This window comes from Cetorhinus maximus, chromosome 11 (genome assembly GCF_964194155.1).
Source record: "Cetorhinus maximus chromosome 11, sCetMax3.hap1.1, whole genome shotgun sequence".
NCBI classification, from domain to species: domain Eukaryota; kingdom Metazoa; phylum Chordata; class Chondrichthyes; order Lamniformes; family Cetorhinidae; genus Cetorhinus; species Cetorhinus maximus.
The window spans coordinates 83801685-83818285 of record NC_135889.1 but is presented as its reverse complement, the minus strand read 5'-3'; the positions used below and the strand labels follow the sequence as shown (position 1 = coordinate 83818285).

The 16601-nt window shown below is 41.4% G+C and overlaps 1 protein-coding gene across 1 annotated transcript in view; it reads left to right on the top strand.

The window, feature by feature from the left end:
- heg1 (heart development protein with EGF-like domains 1) overlaps window positions 1-16326 on the top strand; it is a 118472-nt gene extending 102146 nt beyond the window's left edge. The window contains exons 11-13 of the mRNA XM_078551304.1: window positions 2763-2850; window positions 9650-9827; window positions 12319-16326. Of these exons, the coding sequence (XP_078407430.1) occupies window positions 2763-2850; window positions 9650-9827; window positions 12319-12462 (410 nt within the window). The 3' untranslated portion in view covers window positions 12463-16326. The remainder of the gene's footprint in view (window positions 1-2762; window positions 2851-9649; window positions 9828-12318) is intronic.
- The last annotated feature ends 275 nt before the right edge of the window (window positions 16327-16601 follow it).

Genomic DNA, 16601 nt, shown 5'->3' with positions numbered 1-16601 from the left:
ACATAAACACATGGCTACAAATTACTACTATCATAACTTTTAACAAATTCCCAGACTAATCTCCACTAAGGCAACAGCAACCCATAGGTTTTAAGCAGACACCAGGCAAAGCATTTTCACCTTACAAATTCAACATGAGGTTCCTTTCACTTTGGTTCCTTTGCAGACACAGTGGAAGGCTTACAGGCTTTGGTCTTACATTGCCTCTGCCCTGTACACATGATACTGCTATCTGTTATACCTAGCATATCTCATTGAATGTAAATTCTAATTGTGTCACCAGCCCCTTTGAACTCCACCTCTTCTAACAATAAAACCCCTTTCATAGTACCAATTTTATTAGTAATATAAACATTGCTTGGTCTCTGCTAGCTAGGTGCCAGATTTCACTCCCCTTCTTGAATGCTCTATTCAACAAAATGCAAATGCACTTCACTTCTCTTACATCTCAAAACTAGCATACATCAAAGCACCCAGACTAGCTGGTTTTAATCCAATTAAGACACAAATACAGATTAACCCCCTATTTATAAAAAAAATAATTTCCAATAACGTTATATGCATTAATAGCTTCACGACAGATGGAAATCACTAACCCTGGGATGCACACCTGCAGATTTCCAGTCCCAAAGAGTTTCAGCCTGTCATGATGTAGCTCACTGCTTTGACCACAGGAGGGAGGCAAATTCACAGTTTTTACATAAAGTTATAGGTGTCGGCATTTTTATGCAAGGATCACTGTTGGGTTCTGGCACTGTTTCTACAGAATTGCTTTGTCTTCAGAAATGTAAAGGAATAATTTAAATATGTTTTGGCATATGTTTTGTATAAATTAATTTCCCTTTAAATATGACTTCTTAAATACTTAAGGTATAAACATGTCTGCCTTGTATTTCACCAAATATCAGATTTTTAAATGATAGAGCAAGCTTGAGAGGCTGAATGGCATACTCCTGCTCCTGATTCATATGTTTGCATGTTCTTCCTCTAGAATTTGCAGATAAAGAAGGTTGCAGAGCAGAGCACCCATAGATACTATTTAGACTAAGTACAGTTGGAGTTTAGCAGGGAAGTACCAAAATGGGAAGTGGGGTGCAATTTTAAAAAGACATGCTGCCTTCAGTTGTGGAAGCAAAAAACACAGTAAAGAACCAGAAAAAATAATCCCTATATCAAAATATAGCTGCAACTACCAAGCTTACCCGATTAAGAAAAAATGATTACTATCCAGCATTCTTTTGATGTGGGTGATGAAGAACAGTAATGCTATTGAGGAAGTATTATGGAGCCAGCACCCCATTAATAAATTTTGTGGGGTCTAAGTGAGCCTTAAGTGCCTAGGACCTCAGCACAACAGGCAATGCCCTAATGTATTAATATACACAGCAAGCCTGTTATGGCACAGTGGATAGTAAATGCTGAACTGCTTAGATCTCAGAGGGAAACTTGAAACAGCTGCCACAACTGTTTTGCAATTTGTATTTTTATTTTGACATGTGTGCTTTGAATTCAGTAGTAATAAGTACACTGAGTCTTAGAGGTCTTTTACAAAACTAAATTAAACATTTATTAATAGAAGAGAAGATTTTAAGCACATACATAGGTCTACAAATTATTACTATGGTAACTCCTAGCTCCCCTAATTAATCTGACTCCCAGTTACAACTCCGTTAAGGCACCAATAAAAACAAATAAATTTCAAGAGACCCAGGCAAAGCACACAATACCTTGGACAGTGATATTCACAGTGAGTTTTCGTAGCTTTGGTTCCTGTAGACAGCAGCTTGGTACATAGAGGCTGGAGGCTTTTCATACTTGTCAGATTTTAGAATGCCTTCCTCCTTACACAGAGCCTCATCTTCTTTATATAGATTTCTCCTTTTTAATGTCAATCCCATTGTCCCAATATGCCTTTGCAACTTTACTTTTCCCATAAAATAAACCTTTCACAGTAATCATATTATCAGTAATCTTTGGGAAAAATAAACACATTGTTTGGCTTAACTTCTTATGGCTAGGTGTAACATCCCATCATCTCTTTGAAATTCAAACTATGGTTTATCTCAAAATGCAAATGTTCCTCACACCTCACATCCTAAAACTTCAGCCATGTTTACGAATTTAGCATTTCAAACCTAGCTTCTCTTTTGATAGCTCAAAAGCTTCAGACTAGCTGTCTGCAATTCAATTAAAACCACCCCCACACACAACTGCACACATACACACACACACACAAACAGAAACTACTCCAAACCTCCACTATTAACTATTTACAATAAATCACAATAATATAAAAATTATTACATTTTCATGACAAGGCCTCACTGCCCATTAACTACTCAAGTCTGCTGTGTGCCATTGAGCATCATGCTAGTAGTTTTGAGCATTGAATTGTCAACTCTAATATCTTTCATTTTGCACATGATGGTTTTAACTGCTCTGCTCCGGATTAGGGATGAGCATGTGAGGTGTTTAGCTTCGGTTGGTCAAAACAGGTCTTCACTTCAGCGACAAAGAAAAATGAGAAAAGCCAACACTACTGATTTCAGTAGCGAAAGCCAAATTCGACATGTTCAAACCTAATATATAAGTGAGTTCTGTTTCAGAAAATCATCTATAAAGAAGATTAGACACATTTGTGAACTGTAGACGTTACTGCTCTTGAACTCAGTGCATAGAGGAACATTGTGAGATAGCAAAATAAAAATGCCATTTTCTCTTGCCTTTATTTGAAAGAAAACCTTCTTCTCCCTTATTTTTAGCTTACAAGCTCATCACTGTGGTGATTGCTGCAGCTGGTGGAGGATTGCTGCTTATCTTGGGCGTTGCATTAACTATCACATGTTGCAGGTAGGTACGAGGACTCAACCTTTGCACCACCCAATTGTTTCCATCACAACTTGTCGACATGGCAGTCTTATCCAATATACATTTAGGGGGACTTGTGCAATATTTGTATAGAGTTATGTGGAATTTGAAATACGGTTATAACATGCTTTGAATATCCAAATAATACATTGAATCATAAAAGCAATGATTATGCTGCTTACACATCCATGTGAACTTTCCGTTTATACATCAGCCTTGAACATAGCCCTAAATAGACCTTAATTTTTATAATATAAGCTGTGATTTCTATTGCTCTCAAACTTTTTCATCCATGGACTACTTAGGTGAGGCAAAAGATTCCATGGATCACCGACCAACCCTACCTCACCCATATTTCACTCGCCAACACAGAGTAACTCATCAGAATTAATGGGAGCTTCGGGAAACTATAATTATTTTGCTGCCTTTTCGCTAGTGGATTTAATAAACCTATGTGCGTTCATTTTTTAAAATTAACTATCAGAAGTAAATTCTTTATTCATACCAGAAACAAAGTTTCATATTATAAACATGAATATACTGCAAGAGAACATGTTTATTTGAAACATTCTAATAAAATATCATAATAACCTCCTTCTGAGAAACTAATACTTATCTTACAGATATATTAACCAAACAAAATCAACAGAAACATAAATCTTGTTTATAAAAATACATTATTGTTGTTTCTGCTTATGATGACTCTTGCTGTGCACACTGGAGCCGGTCCGGTTCCGTGAGATCACAAGAGTTGTGGTGATGAGGACTCTGGTCTGTTCTCTCGTATGACCTCCCACATCGTGTTGCACCTCAGTGACTTGTATTCTTGATAAGCCTGTGGACCACCACTGGCCTGCAGACCACACTTTGGGCAGAATTTTATGCTTTGCTGTCGGGCACATGCCCGACCCAATCGGCGTAAAACAGCGCAAACTTCCTGACGTCATCCCGCACACGCGCAATCTTCAGGTCGGCGGGTGCACGCGTGAGTCGGAGCCACGCCCGCCATAAATTAAGGGCCCACTTAAGGCCAGTAAAAACCCATTTGAGCCCTGTTTTACATTGCGCAGTTTTGCGCTCGACGCACGGGCAGGCGGGCAGCCCACATTTTGCAAATCCTCATCCAAGGGCGGGATAAAAAGGGTCAGCAGCATTGCCAGTGTGAGTGGTGAGGAGTTTAGGAAGTAGTTTGCTGCTGGTTGCTTATTTGAACTTGGCAGCTTCATCTCCACTCTGAGCTTCATTCTTTAGCATTTCTAGGCTTCATTTCAGGACTCATTGGTGTCTCCAAGGCTCCTGGGGGATTTTGACTGTGTGGACCCTATCAGGTATCAGACAGCCTTCTGTTACCATGGTAATGGGGATTGTGGTCTCCGCTGGTGGCACCTCCTCTGAGGAGGAAGAGAGGGGCAGAAGGGAGAGGAGGCCAGGTGTCCCAATGCAGCTTCCGGGGAAGGACCTGTGGGAGGAAAGGCCCCGACACAAGGGGCGCAGGGCCAGCAAGTAGTCCAAAGCAGAAGGGGCGCAGAAGATGCCACTATTCCACTGCCAGGGTTTACAGGCAGTGATGCAGCTATCTCAATATGTCCGAGGTGCAATGCTGAAGGCGGCTCCGCCCCTCAAGGGAGACAGTGACCTCAATTTGTCAGATGATTGGATCTGAGATCACCTGCAACTGTGTGGGTGGATACCCCATGCCAGTGGCTCTGAAGGTCATAGTGGCCCTCAACTTCTATGCCTCTGGTTCTTTCCAGGGACCTTGTCGCAGCTCCACAGGCCACAGAGGATGAATCCAATAGTGAGTCAGAAGAGGAGCACGGTGAGGAGAATGTTGATGGTGTGGAGGCAGACATCTGTACCCTTCAGGGAGGCAGGGGCACCAGGGATGCCTTGATCCAACGCTCCTTCAGCTAGGCTGCCAGATAACTGCTTCCACCTCATGCCAGGGCTACTGCCACCTCCATCCCAGATGTCTGAAATTACCTTTTCATTTGTACCCAAAGTCCACTCAGTGCCTGTGCAATAAAGTTTAGAGCCACTTACGTCCAGCATTACAGACTGGCATACTCTGTACCAAAAAAATACAAAGGTGAAGCATACTCAGACCATTAGGACAAAAACATAATTTATCTTATGTTGACAATCCACAATCCACAAAAATTAACATCACATTCTTAATTCCAGACCAGAAAACATGAGCAAAACATTACACCACGGAAGCCTTGGTACCCCGCAGCCCCCCCCACCCCGACCACCACCACCATCGCTGGCACCGGCATTGGAGACAGCCTGCTGACTCTGGTGTCTTGTTGGCCTTGATGACCTTGGCGGTCGTGCTCTGGCCCGTGGAGCCTGTCCTGGGAGGGAGCGGCCATTGCCACGACTGGCATCTCCCCAGTCTTTGCAGCGTCATCAGATGCCATGGTTACTGGCAGAGGGGTGGAGGAACTGCTGCCATCACCCAGAGCGCCCTGAGAGGAGTCCGCAAAGATGACAAGCTGCTCGTGCGCCAATGTGGGATAGCTGTGGGCCTCCCTGCTCACCATTGATGGATGGACACCTAGCTGAGATACTGGGTGCCTCATCCATCTCCCACACTGGCACTGACCACTTGAGGTCATTGCCTGTGTGAGGGCTTGCAGGTCCGAGTGCAACCCCAGGAACCTCTGATTCTGTCTGGAGCTGCCTCTCCATGAGACTTGCTGCTCTGAATGGAGGAGGCAGTGCGCTCGGCCATGAGGGTCAACACAGTGCTTATGCTCCACATGTATTCCTCACAACAGAGACCATGGCACGCAGACCCTCATGAATCTCCACCAGATCCTCCTGCACATCCTGCTGGATACCCAGCATCTGCCACCTAATGGATGACTCCAGAGGCTCATCATCTGCCTTCGACTGAGAATCGTCCTGGTCCCCAGCAGTCCTCCGACTGCTGGCGCCCTGGGCACTGTGTGCCTCCACCCGCTCCTGAAGCGACTGTGAAGTGCCCTCACCGCTGCATTCCGATATTCTAGCCGAGGATCTAATGCCCATCGAGATGCTGGTATTTGCGCTGGTGCCTGGTTCAGAGAGCGGTTGTTGACGCACGTGCATGTGAAGCCTGTTGGTCCTCTGCCAACAGGGGGGGCTCTTCAGGGTCCTGTGAACAAGTGCGTGCTGGCGATTCTAAGGGAGAACAACAACATGTCATTAGTTTAAGTCATCACACTGTCACTGTGCATGCCAGGCACTCTGGTGAGACAATGGAGATCTGCAACATAGTGCCATCGTCTTTCAATGATCAATGGGGAATCCAGTTTTGAGGCTCCCATCAACGATGAAACTACACAAGAATGTTTGCACCATCCGAAACTCTCCCCTCTGTGCTCAGTATTCTTACCTTCGTCTGACACCCCCTACCGCTCCGCGGTCGGTTGACCGAGGTGTGTGGCTCCTCTCCAGCTCCCACGTGTCCTGCTCGAATCTGGTTAGGATTAGGAGGTTTGGGGGGCCTCTGCCTGTCCGCAACCTCTCAATGTTATGGGTTGTTTTCTCCTGTAGGGACAGAGGAGCATCGGTTAGCCCACTCTGTACCGGCAGTGCCATTGCAGCCTGGCAAACCCCACCTGAGGACCACCTTGCAGGGCACATCCGAGTCGTGACCCTCAAGCCGCAAGGCACTCAGCCCATGCAGCCAGGGCTCACCCCCTTGGCTAGCTCTGGCATCATTGACAGTTGGCACTCAGACTCTAGCACCTCTGACCTCCACAGGTGGATGGCCAGACCTAACACTTCAACACACTGATCCATGCCAACACAGTACTCACCCATCCTGAGCACAGGAGGTCGTTAAACCTCTTGCGGTACTGCACCCATGTGTGCCGCACAACATCGTGGCTGCTGACCTGCGCTGCCACCTCCTCCCAAGCTCTTTTTGTTAGCTGCAGTGGCCTCCTCCTTCCATCTCTGGGGACAAGGGTGCCCTTCCTGGCAGCCACCTCCTCCAGGAGGACCCCGAGGCACTCATCCGAAAACCGGAGGAAGGGAGGTGCTAAGTGCCCACCTAACCTGCCCTCCCGCCAGGCGTCTCCAGCCACACGTTGCCATAACGTCAGTGTTCACAATGCAGAAGATATGTTCTTCCCTGGCAGCCTTCAAGGTGCTGCCTGTGCCATTTTGAAACCGGCCGCGTGTCACCATTGGACCCGGCGGCTGTCAGGCCCCTACCCCTGCTCGCCCTTTCCCAACCATTGGGCGAGCCTTATTTGGCCAGTGTGAAATCAGGCTCGGGGGCTGATTGCGGGTGGCGCCCCATTTCCTAACCGGTCGCGGGCCCGCTGATTGCGCCAGCCCACCAAGGTGCAATTCAGGCCTTTGAGAACCACTGACCTATGACATGATGGGACCAAACGTTTCCACATAGCTTTGGCTCATATAATGAGAGACTGTTAAAAGAAGTGGCTGTAGAAATGAGTTTAGTGGGATCATATGAAAGGAAAAAATAACTTATTCTGAAGAGTTTCTACTGTGGATTCAACTTCAGAGCTGGAACTACTTCGGATGGTATTATAAATCCTTTAGCACACTGATTCGCAGTGCTGAAGTTTAACTTTGTCCAGTGCAAGGATCTGTGTAACGTGGTCACGGTGTAAAAGGGCTACAAATGACAACTGATAGAAAGTGTACAAAATGTGAGAGAAACCCAGTTGCATCTTCTTCGCATTCTGACCTTGAAATATTCTGGAAGGTCTGTTGCAAAAATAAGATAAGGAGTCAAGCAGCTGCCAATCTAAAGAAACTTCCAGTAACAAATAAATTGCACCACTTGCTCATGGGGATTACCCAGGCAGGGACCTTGAAAGAATGAGGCAGTCTGAACAGTTGTACTGTTTAAGGGTTTGTACATAAGAGATAAACAAAAAGTTGTACTCTTGTTCCCAAACTACCTGTGAATCATCAATACGGGCAGTCAAATAAACTGGTACTTCCTTATAAAACAGCAAACAGATAAACATAGTTAATGGCAGTAATAAAAACAAAAAACTACTGCGGATGCTGGAAATCCAAAACAAAAACTCAGCAGGTTTGGCAGCATCGGCGGAGAAGAAAAGAGTTGACGTTTCGAGTCCTCATGACCCTTCAGCAGAACTGAGTAAAGTTAGGAGAGGGGTGAAATATAAGCTGGTTTAAGGTGGGGGGTGGGGTGGGGGGGGGGGGCGGTGGGGAGAGAAGTTGGGTGGGGGGGTGGGGGTGGTTGTAGGGACAAGCAAGCAGTGATAGGAGCAGATAATCAAAAGATGTCACAGACAAAAGGAACAAAGAGGTGTTGAAGGTGGTGATATTATCTAAGAAAAGTGCTAATTAAGAATGGATGGCAGGACACTCAAGGTACAGCTCTAGTGGGGGTGGGGTGGAAAGATTGACAGGGTATTACAGGTATAGATTTAAAAATAATGGAAATAGGTGGGAAAAAAAAAATCTATATAAATTATTGGAAAAAACAAAAGGGAGGGGGAAGAAACGGAAAGGGGGTGGGGATGGGGGAGGGAGTTTAAGATCTAAAGTTGTTGAATTCAATATTCAGTCCGGAAGGCTGTAAAGTGCCCAGTCGGTAAGTGCCTAATGGCAGTAATAGATGAAACTTTCAAAGACTGTATCATGAGTTTTACAAAGTAGTAATGGTTTCTGCACTGTACTTCACCTGGTTTTACTGGCACATTGAAGCCCCCAGTGTCTGGGCATTTTGATTATTATACAAGTGTGTGGTTAGTAAACATGGCCATTAGGTGATTAGCTTATTAGATCATTTAAAAAATTTAGATTTTACAAGCAAATATTTTGCAACCAGTTGCTAATGTTGAACATGAAGCTTATACAACAACTTCAACAACAACAGGTTGTATTTATATTACACCTTGAATATAATAAAATGTCCCAAGGCACTTCACGGGAGTATTATAAAGCAAAATATCATATGGAGCTACATTTGGAGAAATTAGGTCAGATGACCAAAAGCTTGGTTAAAGATGTAGGTTTTAGGGAGTGTCTTAACGGAGGAAAGCGAGGTAGAGAGGAGGAGAGATATAAGGAGTGTATTCCAGAACTTAAGGCACAGAAGCCAATGATGGAGCGATTAAAATCAGGGATGCTCAAGAAGCTATAATTAGATGAGTGCAGATATCTTGCAGGGTTGTGGGGCTGGAAGAGTTTATTGAGATAAGAAAGGGCAAGGCCATGGAGGGATTTGAAAACAAGCATGAGAATTTTGAATGAAGATGTTGCTTGACTGGGAGCCAATGTAGTTTAATGAGCATAGGGTGATAGAGGCACAGAGCTTGGTGTGAGTTAAGACACAGGCAGCAAACTTTTGGATGACTTCAAGTTTATGGAGCATGGAATGTGGGAGACCAGCCAGGAGCATGATGAAATAGTCAAGTGTAGAGGTAACAAAAGCATATTAAATAAAAGCTAAAATAAATATTATATTAAGTAAAAACAAAAAAGGTAGAAAATACGTGGCAGATCAGAGATGTGTAAAGTTTCCAGCTTGTTGGGTGCGTACTTTTCATCAGAACTGAGGAATGAAAGTTTATGTCATTAGTTCAAAGCAATAGTGAGAGTAACCTGAAAATTCAGACTCCGAATACTGATCTGAGGAAATACATAGTGGTAGTCAAACACTGTAATAGCTAAAGACAACAATGCTGTTGACAACAGTGTTGTTATTTTGCAAAACCTTGCTCTGTATGAATGCTACCCATGTTACTGAAACTTTTGTTCTGAATTCTCTTTCTCTCAGGAAAGACAAAAATGATATCAGCAAATTAATCTTCAAGAGCGGTGATTTTCAGAGATCACCATATGCCGAGTTCCCCAAAAATCCCCGGATATCCGTAGAGTGGGGAAGGGAAACAATAGAGATGCAGGAGAATGGAAGCACAAAAAACCTGTTGCAGATGACAGATGTGTACTATTCAGTAAGTATCAAAGCAAAATGTGAACTTTGGACCAGTTTACATTAGGGATGAAAAAATGTGCATCAATAAAATATTAAACTTCAGTTATTCAATATTTTCTTTCTCTCCTTGGGTTTCTATCAAAATTCAGCTGAGACTTGAAAATAAAATCTGGCATGAAAAATGCGTTAAAACATGCACAATAGGTCATTATGCATAGAAATTTATATGGATCTAAGTCCCCATGAAAAAAATCAGCAATGAGTTGGATTTTGCCATCAGCAGCAAAGCTCTCTGTTATCTCGAAGAAGTTGTCCACAAGATCCAGTGACCTCTGTGGCACTGATTTCCCCTTTCCTGATAGCAATTCAAGTCTGTCACCAAGTAAAGGTGATCTTCTGGTATCCAGCAGCAGCAGTGATGTTAACAAGCAGTGTAAGCAACCAATCACATTGAGGTATTCTCACAGACAGCAAACCAGGAAGTTAAAATACTGAATCCCATCACGTTTAATTTAAATTTTCAGATAGCAAAGCAAATTAACATGATTGGATTTAAATTTAAGCAAAAATATCATTAAAAAACTTTTTAAAAGTATTATTTTAAAAATATGTAGAATCATTTCTACCATAATGGAAAAAGTTGGCATTCCATAAATATAAAGTTAATTATTCAGGGGAAGTGGATTGTCAGTAATTATGAAAGTACTATGCTGTTTAAAAGCCCATTACATCTCATTCAACAACCAAAGCTTTTTCAAGGGTTTTCCCAATGAGAGTAGCAGTGTAAGAGTGGAGGTTTTTGTGCATTTAAGCTGCTTACTAAGGAATTGTACTCTGTGTTGGACCTCAATAGCACACTGTTTGGAGGAGTGTAGAATAATTTACAGCAACTTCTGGATTTCCACCTTATTCTGTGCATGTGCATGTTAAAACTATACAGAGGTGTTTATAGAAGCATGATAGACATGTGCATAATACTACTGGACATTGTAATTTCCAGGCTTAACAGTTAATAAATCATGGCCTAGAAATTTGTGCATTCGTTGGGTCTCCTAACCTTCCAAGCAGGAGTGCGCACAAATTTCCCTCTGGAAGTGAACAGCCTGCCATATTTGATAATGTGGTTGCAATGACACCAGGAGCACATCTTGGGAACATTCAAAGGCAGAAATAATTTGTTTGCCATAGGGTCCTGTGCTTCTAGCAGGGCCTGTTTTTGATTTTTGAATGTCCAACATTTCACTAAGCACATGTTTAATTGGCACAGCATAGTTTGGAACTAACTGGCAGTAAGGTCCCCACATTTACAAGAATTTCCTGATTGCTTTAAAGGCTTTAAAGTGTGATGTTTTGATTAATCTTCCATTTTATTTAGTCAAAGATAAAGTTACATCAAGTCTTATAGCAGAAGATTCAAAATAGCTTGAGATTAATAAATGAGCATTGCCAACAAGATGGCAGATGGAGTATAATGTGGGGAAATGTGAGGTTATACAGCTTGGTCATAAGAATAGAAAAGCAAGATTTTTTTAAAAGGCGAGAAACTTATAAATATTGATGTTCAAGAGGACTTGCCTATACTTATACAAGGAACACAGAAAGTTAACATGCAGGTGCAGCAAGCAATTAGGAAGGCAAATGACATTTTGGCCTTTATTGCAAGAGGATTGGAGTACAAGAATAAGGATGGCCTGCTACAATTGTATAGGGTATAGGTGAGACCACACTTGGAGTACTGTGTGCAATGTTGCTCTCCATATCTGAGGAAGGACATACTTCCCTTGGAGGTAGTACATGAAGGTTCACTAAATTGGTTCCTGGGTTGAAAGGATTGTTCTATGGTGAGAGGCTGAGTAAATTGGGCCTATACTCTTGGAGTTTAGTAGAATGAGAGGTGATCTCACTGTAACATACAGATTCTGAAGGGGCTTGACAGGGTAAACTTTGAGAGATATGTCCCCTGGCTGTGGAATTTAGAATACAAGGGTGCAGTCTCGGGATAAGAGGTTGATCACTTAGGTCTAAGATTAGGAGAAATTTCTTCACCCAAAGGGTTGTGAATCTTTGGAATTCTTTACTCCATCTTTGGGTATATTTAAGGCTGGAATAGACAGATGTTTTTGGTCTCTCAAAGAATCAAAAGATATGCGTAGCGGCAGGAAAGTGGGGTTGAGACCAATGATTAGTCATGATCATATTGAATCATGGAGCAGGTTCAAAGGGCTGTTCTTACATTTTTAAACAAATTCTGGACAGTTTTAGGTTGTTGGGCAAACAGGATCACAGTGATATAGGCTTCCCATTTTGGATCTAGAATACCCTGCTGGCTCTCAATTTAGGGCACAACAAGTATATTTTCTGCTGACCTTAGTAACAAGACTGTGAACAGTTGTTCGGGTTTAAGTTTTGCCAGTTTAAATCTTGTTTAATAAACTTGTTCCTTTAAGAAAATTAAGGTTAAATACACATGCCCTCCATGAAGTGCTTATCGCTTTTTGTTTTTTCCCCAGTCTGGCCTGAGAGTTTCAGAAGTGGATCGGAATGGCTTGCACCCTTACAGTGGCCTACCAGGCTCACGCTACTCTTGCATCTACACTGGACAATACAATCCATCTTTCAGCAGTGAAGAAACGAGAAGACGAGACTATTTTTAGCCAAATTAAAATAGAGATTTATTTTTGTGTCAGAACAGAATGTGGGATATATGAAGCAATGAGAGGAATTACTGCAAAAAAGCTGGATTCTGAACATTTATAGTAAAGGACCGGTGGAATGTGAAGGAGAAGCTGCATGCAGTGGACTGTTCACAGCAGCTACCATAGCCACTGTGATGGGCAAGTGATGGAACTGATATCATCAGCTGTACTGAATGGGCTTACTTGCATCAGCACATGAAAACTTTGCTTACAAATGGACAATATACACTGTGTATTTTTGTGGTTCATGTTTCTAGTTTATTAATAACTTATACACAGTTACAGTATTTTCAGACTGGCCAAATGATGATATTGTGCAGCTGTAAGAAACACTAACTGATGAACTTGTGGAAGAACTGGATGCTGTTAACATTCCTGGCCTGGTGCTGACATATTGCTCAGGTGAATTGGAGCATTTGGGATCTATCAGGATTCAGACCTCATTCATGCTGGAAACATTTCTGAATGCCCTGGCCTTTTTCTCAATTCCTTTGTGTACCTCTGGTGCCTGGTTCATATGACATTCTGATTTTTTTCCTCTCTTTTTTCTTTTGCCAACTACAGAAGCTAAAAAAGAGAGATAGAACCAACAATTTCTGATACTGTGGGAAGTGTGAATAGAGTCATCCTTTTTTTAGTTGAAACATTCCACCCAGAGCTTTTTAGCAGCCAGTTGGGAAATGATGAATGCTGAATTCTGTTTTTGATTTTCGTTAGGTTTCTTCTGTTGCAAGTACTTTCAAAAGATTCGGATTCTTTCATACCCACTTGTTGCAAACCTCTGAAATTGCTGCATCACTTCCATTGAGTGGCTGAGTGGGTACCTCTACAAGTACTCCTGCACTACTTCAATTGGCCCTGGTTAATCCATATCTAAAAAATGACATTACGCTTCCTGTTGCCTTTTCCCGCCTCTTCGTAATTATTTTTGTTTAAACACAGCTGGCACCTCCGCTCCCAACATGCTGGGAAAAAAAGGTCTTTTTAGGAAGCAAAAAAAGACAATTAGGGCAAATGAGCCTTATTCCCTTTGACCTCAATCGAATTTACAGACAACATTCACTCATCGTATCTCTCATTTTCTTCTTTCTTCAGAAAAAGATCTAGCTATATTCTGAACCAATTTAAATACTACCCATTTAAACTTATTTTATAAACACTCTACATATTCTGGGAAAACAAGTTCTATGTGACTTCCCTGCTTGATCATTACTTTTAAAATAATCTTAGGTATCTTGGTACTAGAACTCTTTACCAGGATCAATTTTGTTCACCCTGAATAATTTTCAACATTCCAATTTGGTAACTTTCCATTCCGAACAACTTTATTCCATTCCATTCAGACAACTTTATTAACCTTTCCTTATAATTTACTGATGTTTATAACCAACTTCGCTACTTGGCTTTATAGCTTCAAGGCCAATAATATCTTACCTATGATTGATTAGGTGACCAGAACTAAATAGAAATGGAAGCTGATCAATGCATTTTGTAGCAACAAAATAACCTCTATTGATTTTTTAAATTCTGTTCATTTGCTAATGTAGCCCATAGAGAACCTAAAGACCAGAAATAAAATTGAAATTAAGGTTTAGTTATATAATTATTAGCTGGTAAGTACAATCTACAGAATGATCTGAGGGAACATTCTCACTGCAGCTAAGCACTGTGTGAATAGTGTTATTGGCCCATTTATCAAAAATATATAAATCATTTTGGCATCAGTAAATTGGTGACAATCCTCTCTTCTCAGTCAACTGCCTGCCCCTTCTTAAATCTCCTTTGCTGCTTGAGAAGTTTCCATTTACAGCCTTCCCTTTTTTTAAATCAATTTATCTGTTTATCTATATTTTGCTTTATTTGTTTATTTTATCTTATTGATGTGAACCTTGTCAAATCCAAGGATATACCAACTGTATTATCCTTTTCCCCTATGTTAGTTATATTTTTGGTAAACACCAGTAGATTAGATAGGCGGGATTTCCTACTGGTAAACCTGTTAAAAAAAGCTTTTTAAATAGTTACATTTTACCGAAGGCTAGCTTCCCCCAAAGTCATTTTGTAGATTTTACTTACTACTAAGAATTAACTTACTGAGCTTTAGTTTCCATGTATTCATTTTCGCCGCTGATTTTTACCTCTGCAGCACCTTCCAGCACTAGGGAGCTGGAAGTGGCAATGTCTTTGGCCATCAATAGTGGCATGGCTCACACAGAGTTTAAATAGATATGCATAACTTTCGTGGAGTATAAGCAATAAGAAATATGAGCAATAGGAAAAGAAATAAGCCAAAATCGTGGGAACATTTGCTCTAGCAGTGAAAATTTGCTCCCAGTACCTTTTCTTCAGACTGTGGGATAGTACAGGTCACGAACTACTGCAGGTCAGTCTTCAATACTACTTAATAATGGGACAGCAATAGATATAACTGCAATTGCAGAATGAAGAGGAAAATCAGCGTCAGTGCCCTCCTATTCTCCCTCATAAGTGACAACACATTAAAAAGTTAGGTCCACTGGGTAGTCTAACCTTTATGTAAGGTTTTGAAAAATAATACTTAAGTTCAAAATGGTGAAATGCATTGAAAAGTTAGCATTGCAGCAAATCTGTTGGAGTGTAAACTGCTCACTGTCCAGCTCAATTCTGAGGGCATTCAACTCTTATTATTTTAGAATATGAATTGTTAGAAATGTGTAGAAGACAATTCTTGCATTTGTTACATGAAAATATGTCCTTTGAAAATGTTTGAAAGTTCTCCCAATGTTTTCAAAGTATTGAAAGAGGAATTAGACTGTTGTCTGGAAAGGAAGAAAGTGCAGGGTTATGGGGAGAAGGCGCAAGAATGGCACTAAGTGAATTGCTCACTCGGAGAGCTGATGAGACATGGTGGGCCAAATGAATCCTTCTGCACTGTAACAATTCCATAATTCTGTGACTCAGTTAAAGAACTGTGAATAATAGAGAAAATGTTTTGATCTTAAAACAGATGAAAAGGTTGGGAGAGGTCTTTATTACCAGTTATTTTTTCCACATAGATTTCTTAAAACATGAAGATGTCTCTAGCTTATAGGGGATATTTTTGTTATATGGGAATTTTAAGGTGGTTTTATTCTTTTATGAGAGTTCAGCACCTGAGCCAGGAATTGGTCAGCCCCTGTTAAACATTGTTGGCTGCCACCAATTCCTATTTGAAAAAAATGGTTACCTTGAAGGTTACCTTTCATTTCCCCCTTATTTATAGTGTCAGATCTTGCACTGGAAAACCAGGAGCAAGTAGTAATTACTGCTGCTCCAGCCATATTACTTTAAGGTGACCATACCAAAGATAAGGCATTCCTCATATGTAGGAAACTATGGACTTGGGAAAATATGTGGTCAGTGGGGGCCAGATGGTGTTACTGGAAAATCTAAAAGTCCACTCACCTGTCCCAAGTTGCTGCATCATTTGTTTTACTTTCCTGTTTTTAATGACTGTGTGTTAGTCTCTGATAGCCAGCATGATAGCAAATCTACTCAGCTTTGTGGTTTAAGTATGAACTCTTGTAACTACCATTCAGTTAGTGATCTGATTCAACACTGGAAATGTCATGTGAACCCAACAAGTTATTTTCTTTCTGTCTAAATTATTGTTGCTTCTGTTTGTTTTGGTGTGTCCTTCTCATTGACAGCAGCTATCTGTGTATTGAATATTTTGTTTGAAGTGAACTATATATGCAGCTCAACATATTTAGAGAATGAACATTTGTTTTTCCAAAGGAGTTTCAGAAACTGGCGTTCTAGTCAGCATTGCATAGCAGAAAAATAAAATACTTGTCCAGATAATTGTTCTCTTTTCTATGAGCACATCAAAGAACTACACAAATTGTCTCAGCTGTTAGTAGAGTGACATGGTGAATTATGGTGAAGTGTTGGCATTTCATGTGAAAGAAATGTTAAAATGTTTTTAAAATTGGAATTGTCATTTGGGTTTCTCAATTACACAGTAGGAAAAGACACTGTCTGGCGTTGTACTGAGCTGTACATTGTAGAAAGGCCCCAGGTTCAACTTCAGTTTTCTACTGGGTAGAAATTGGGCAATAAGAGTTTGGATATCCATT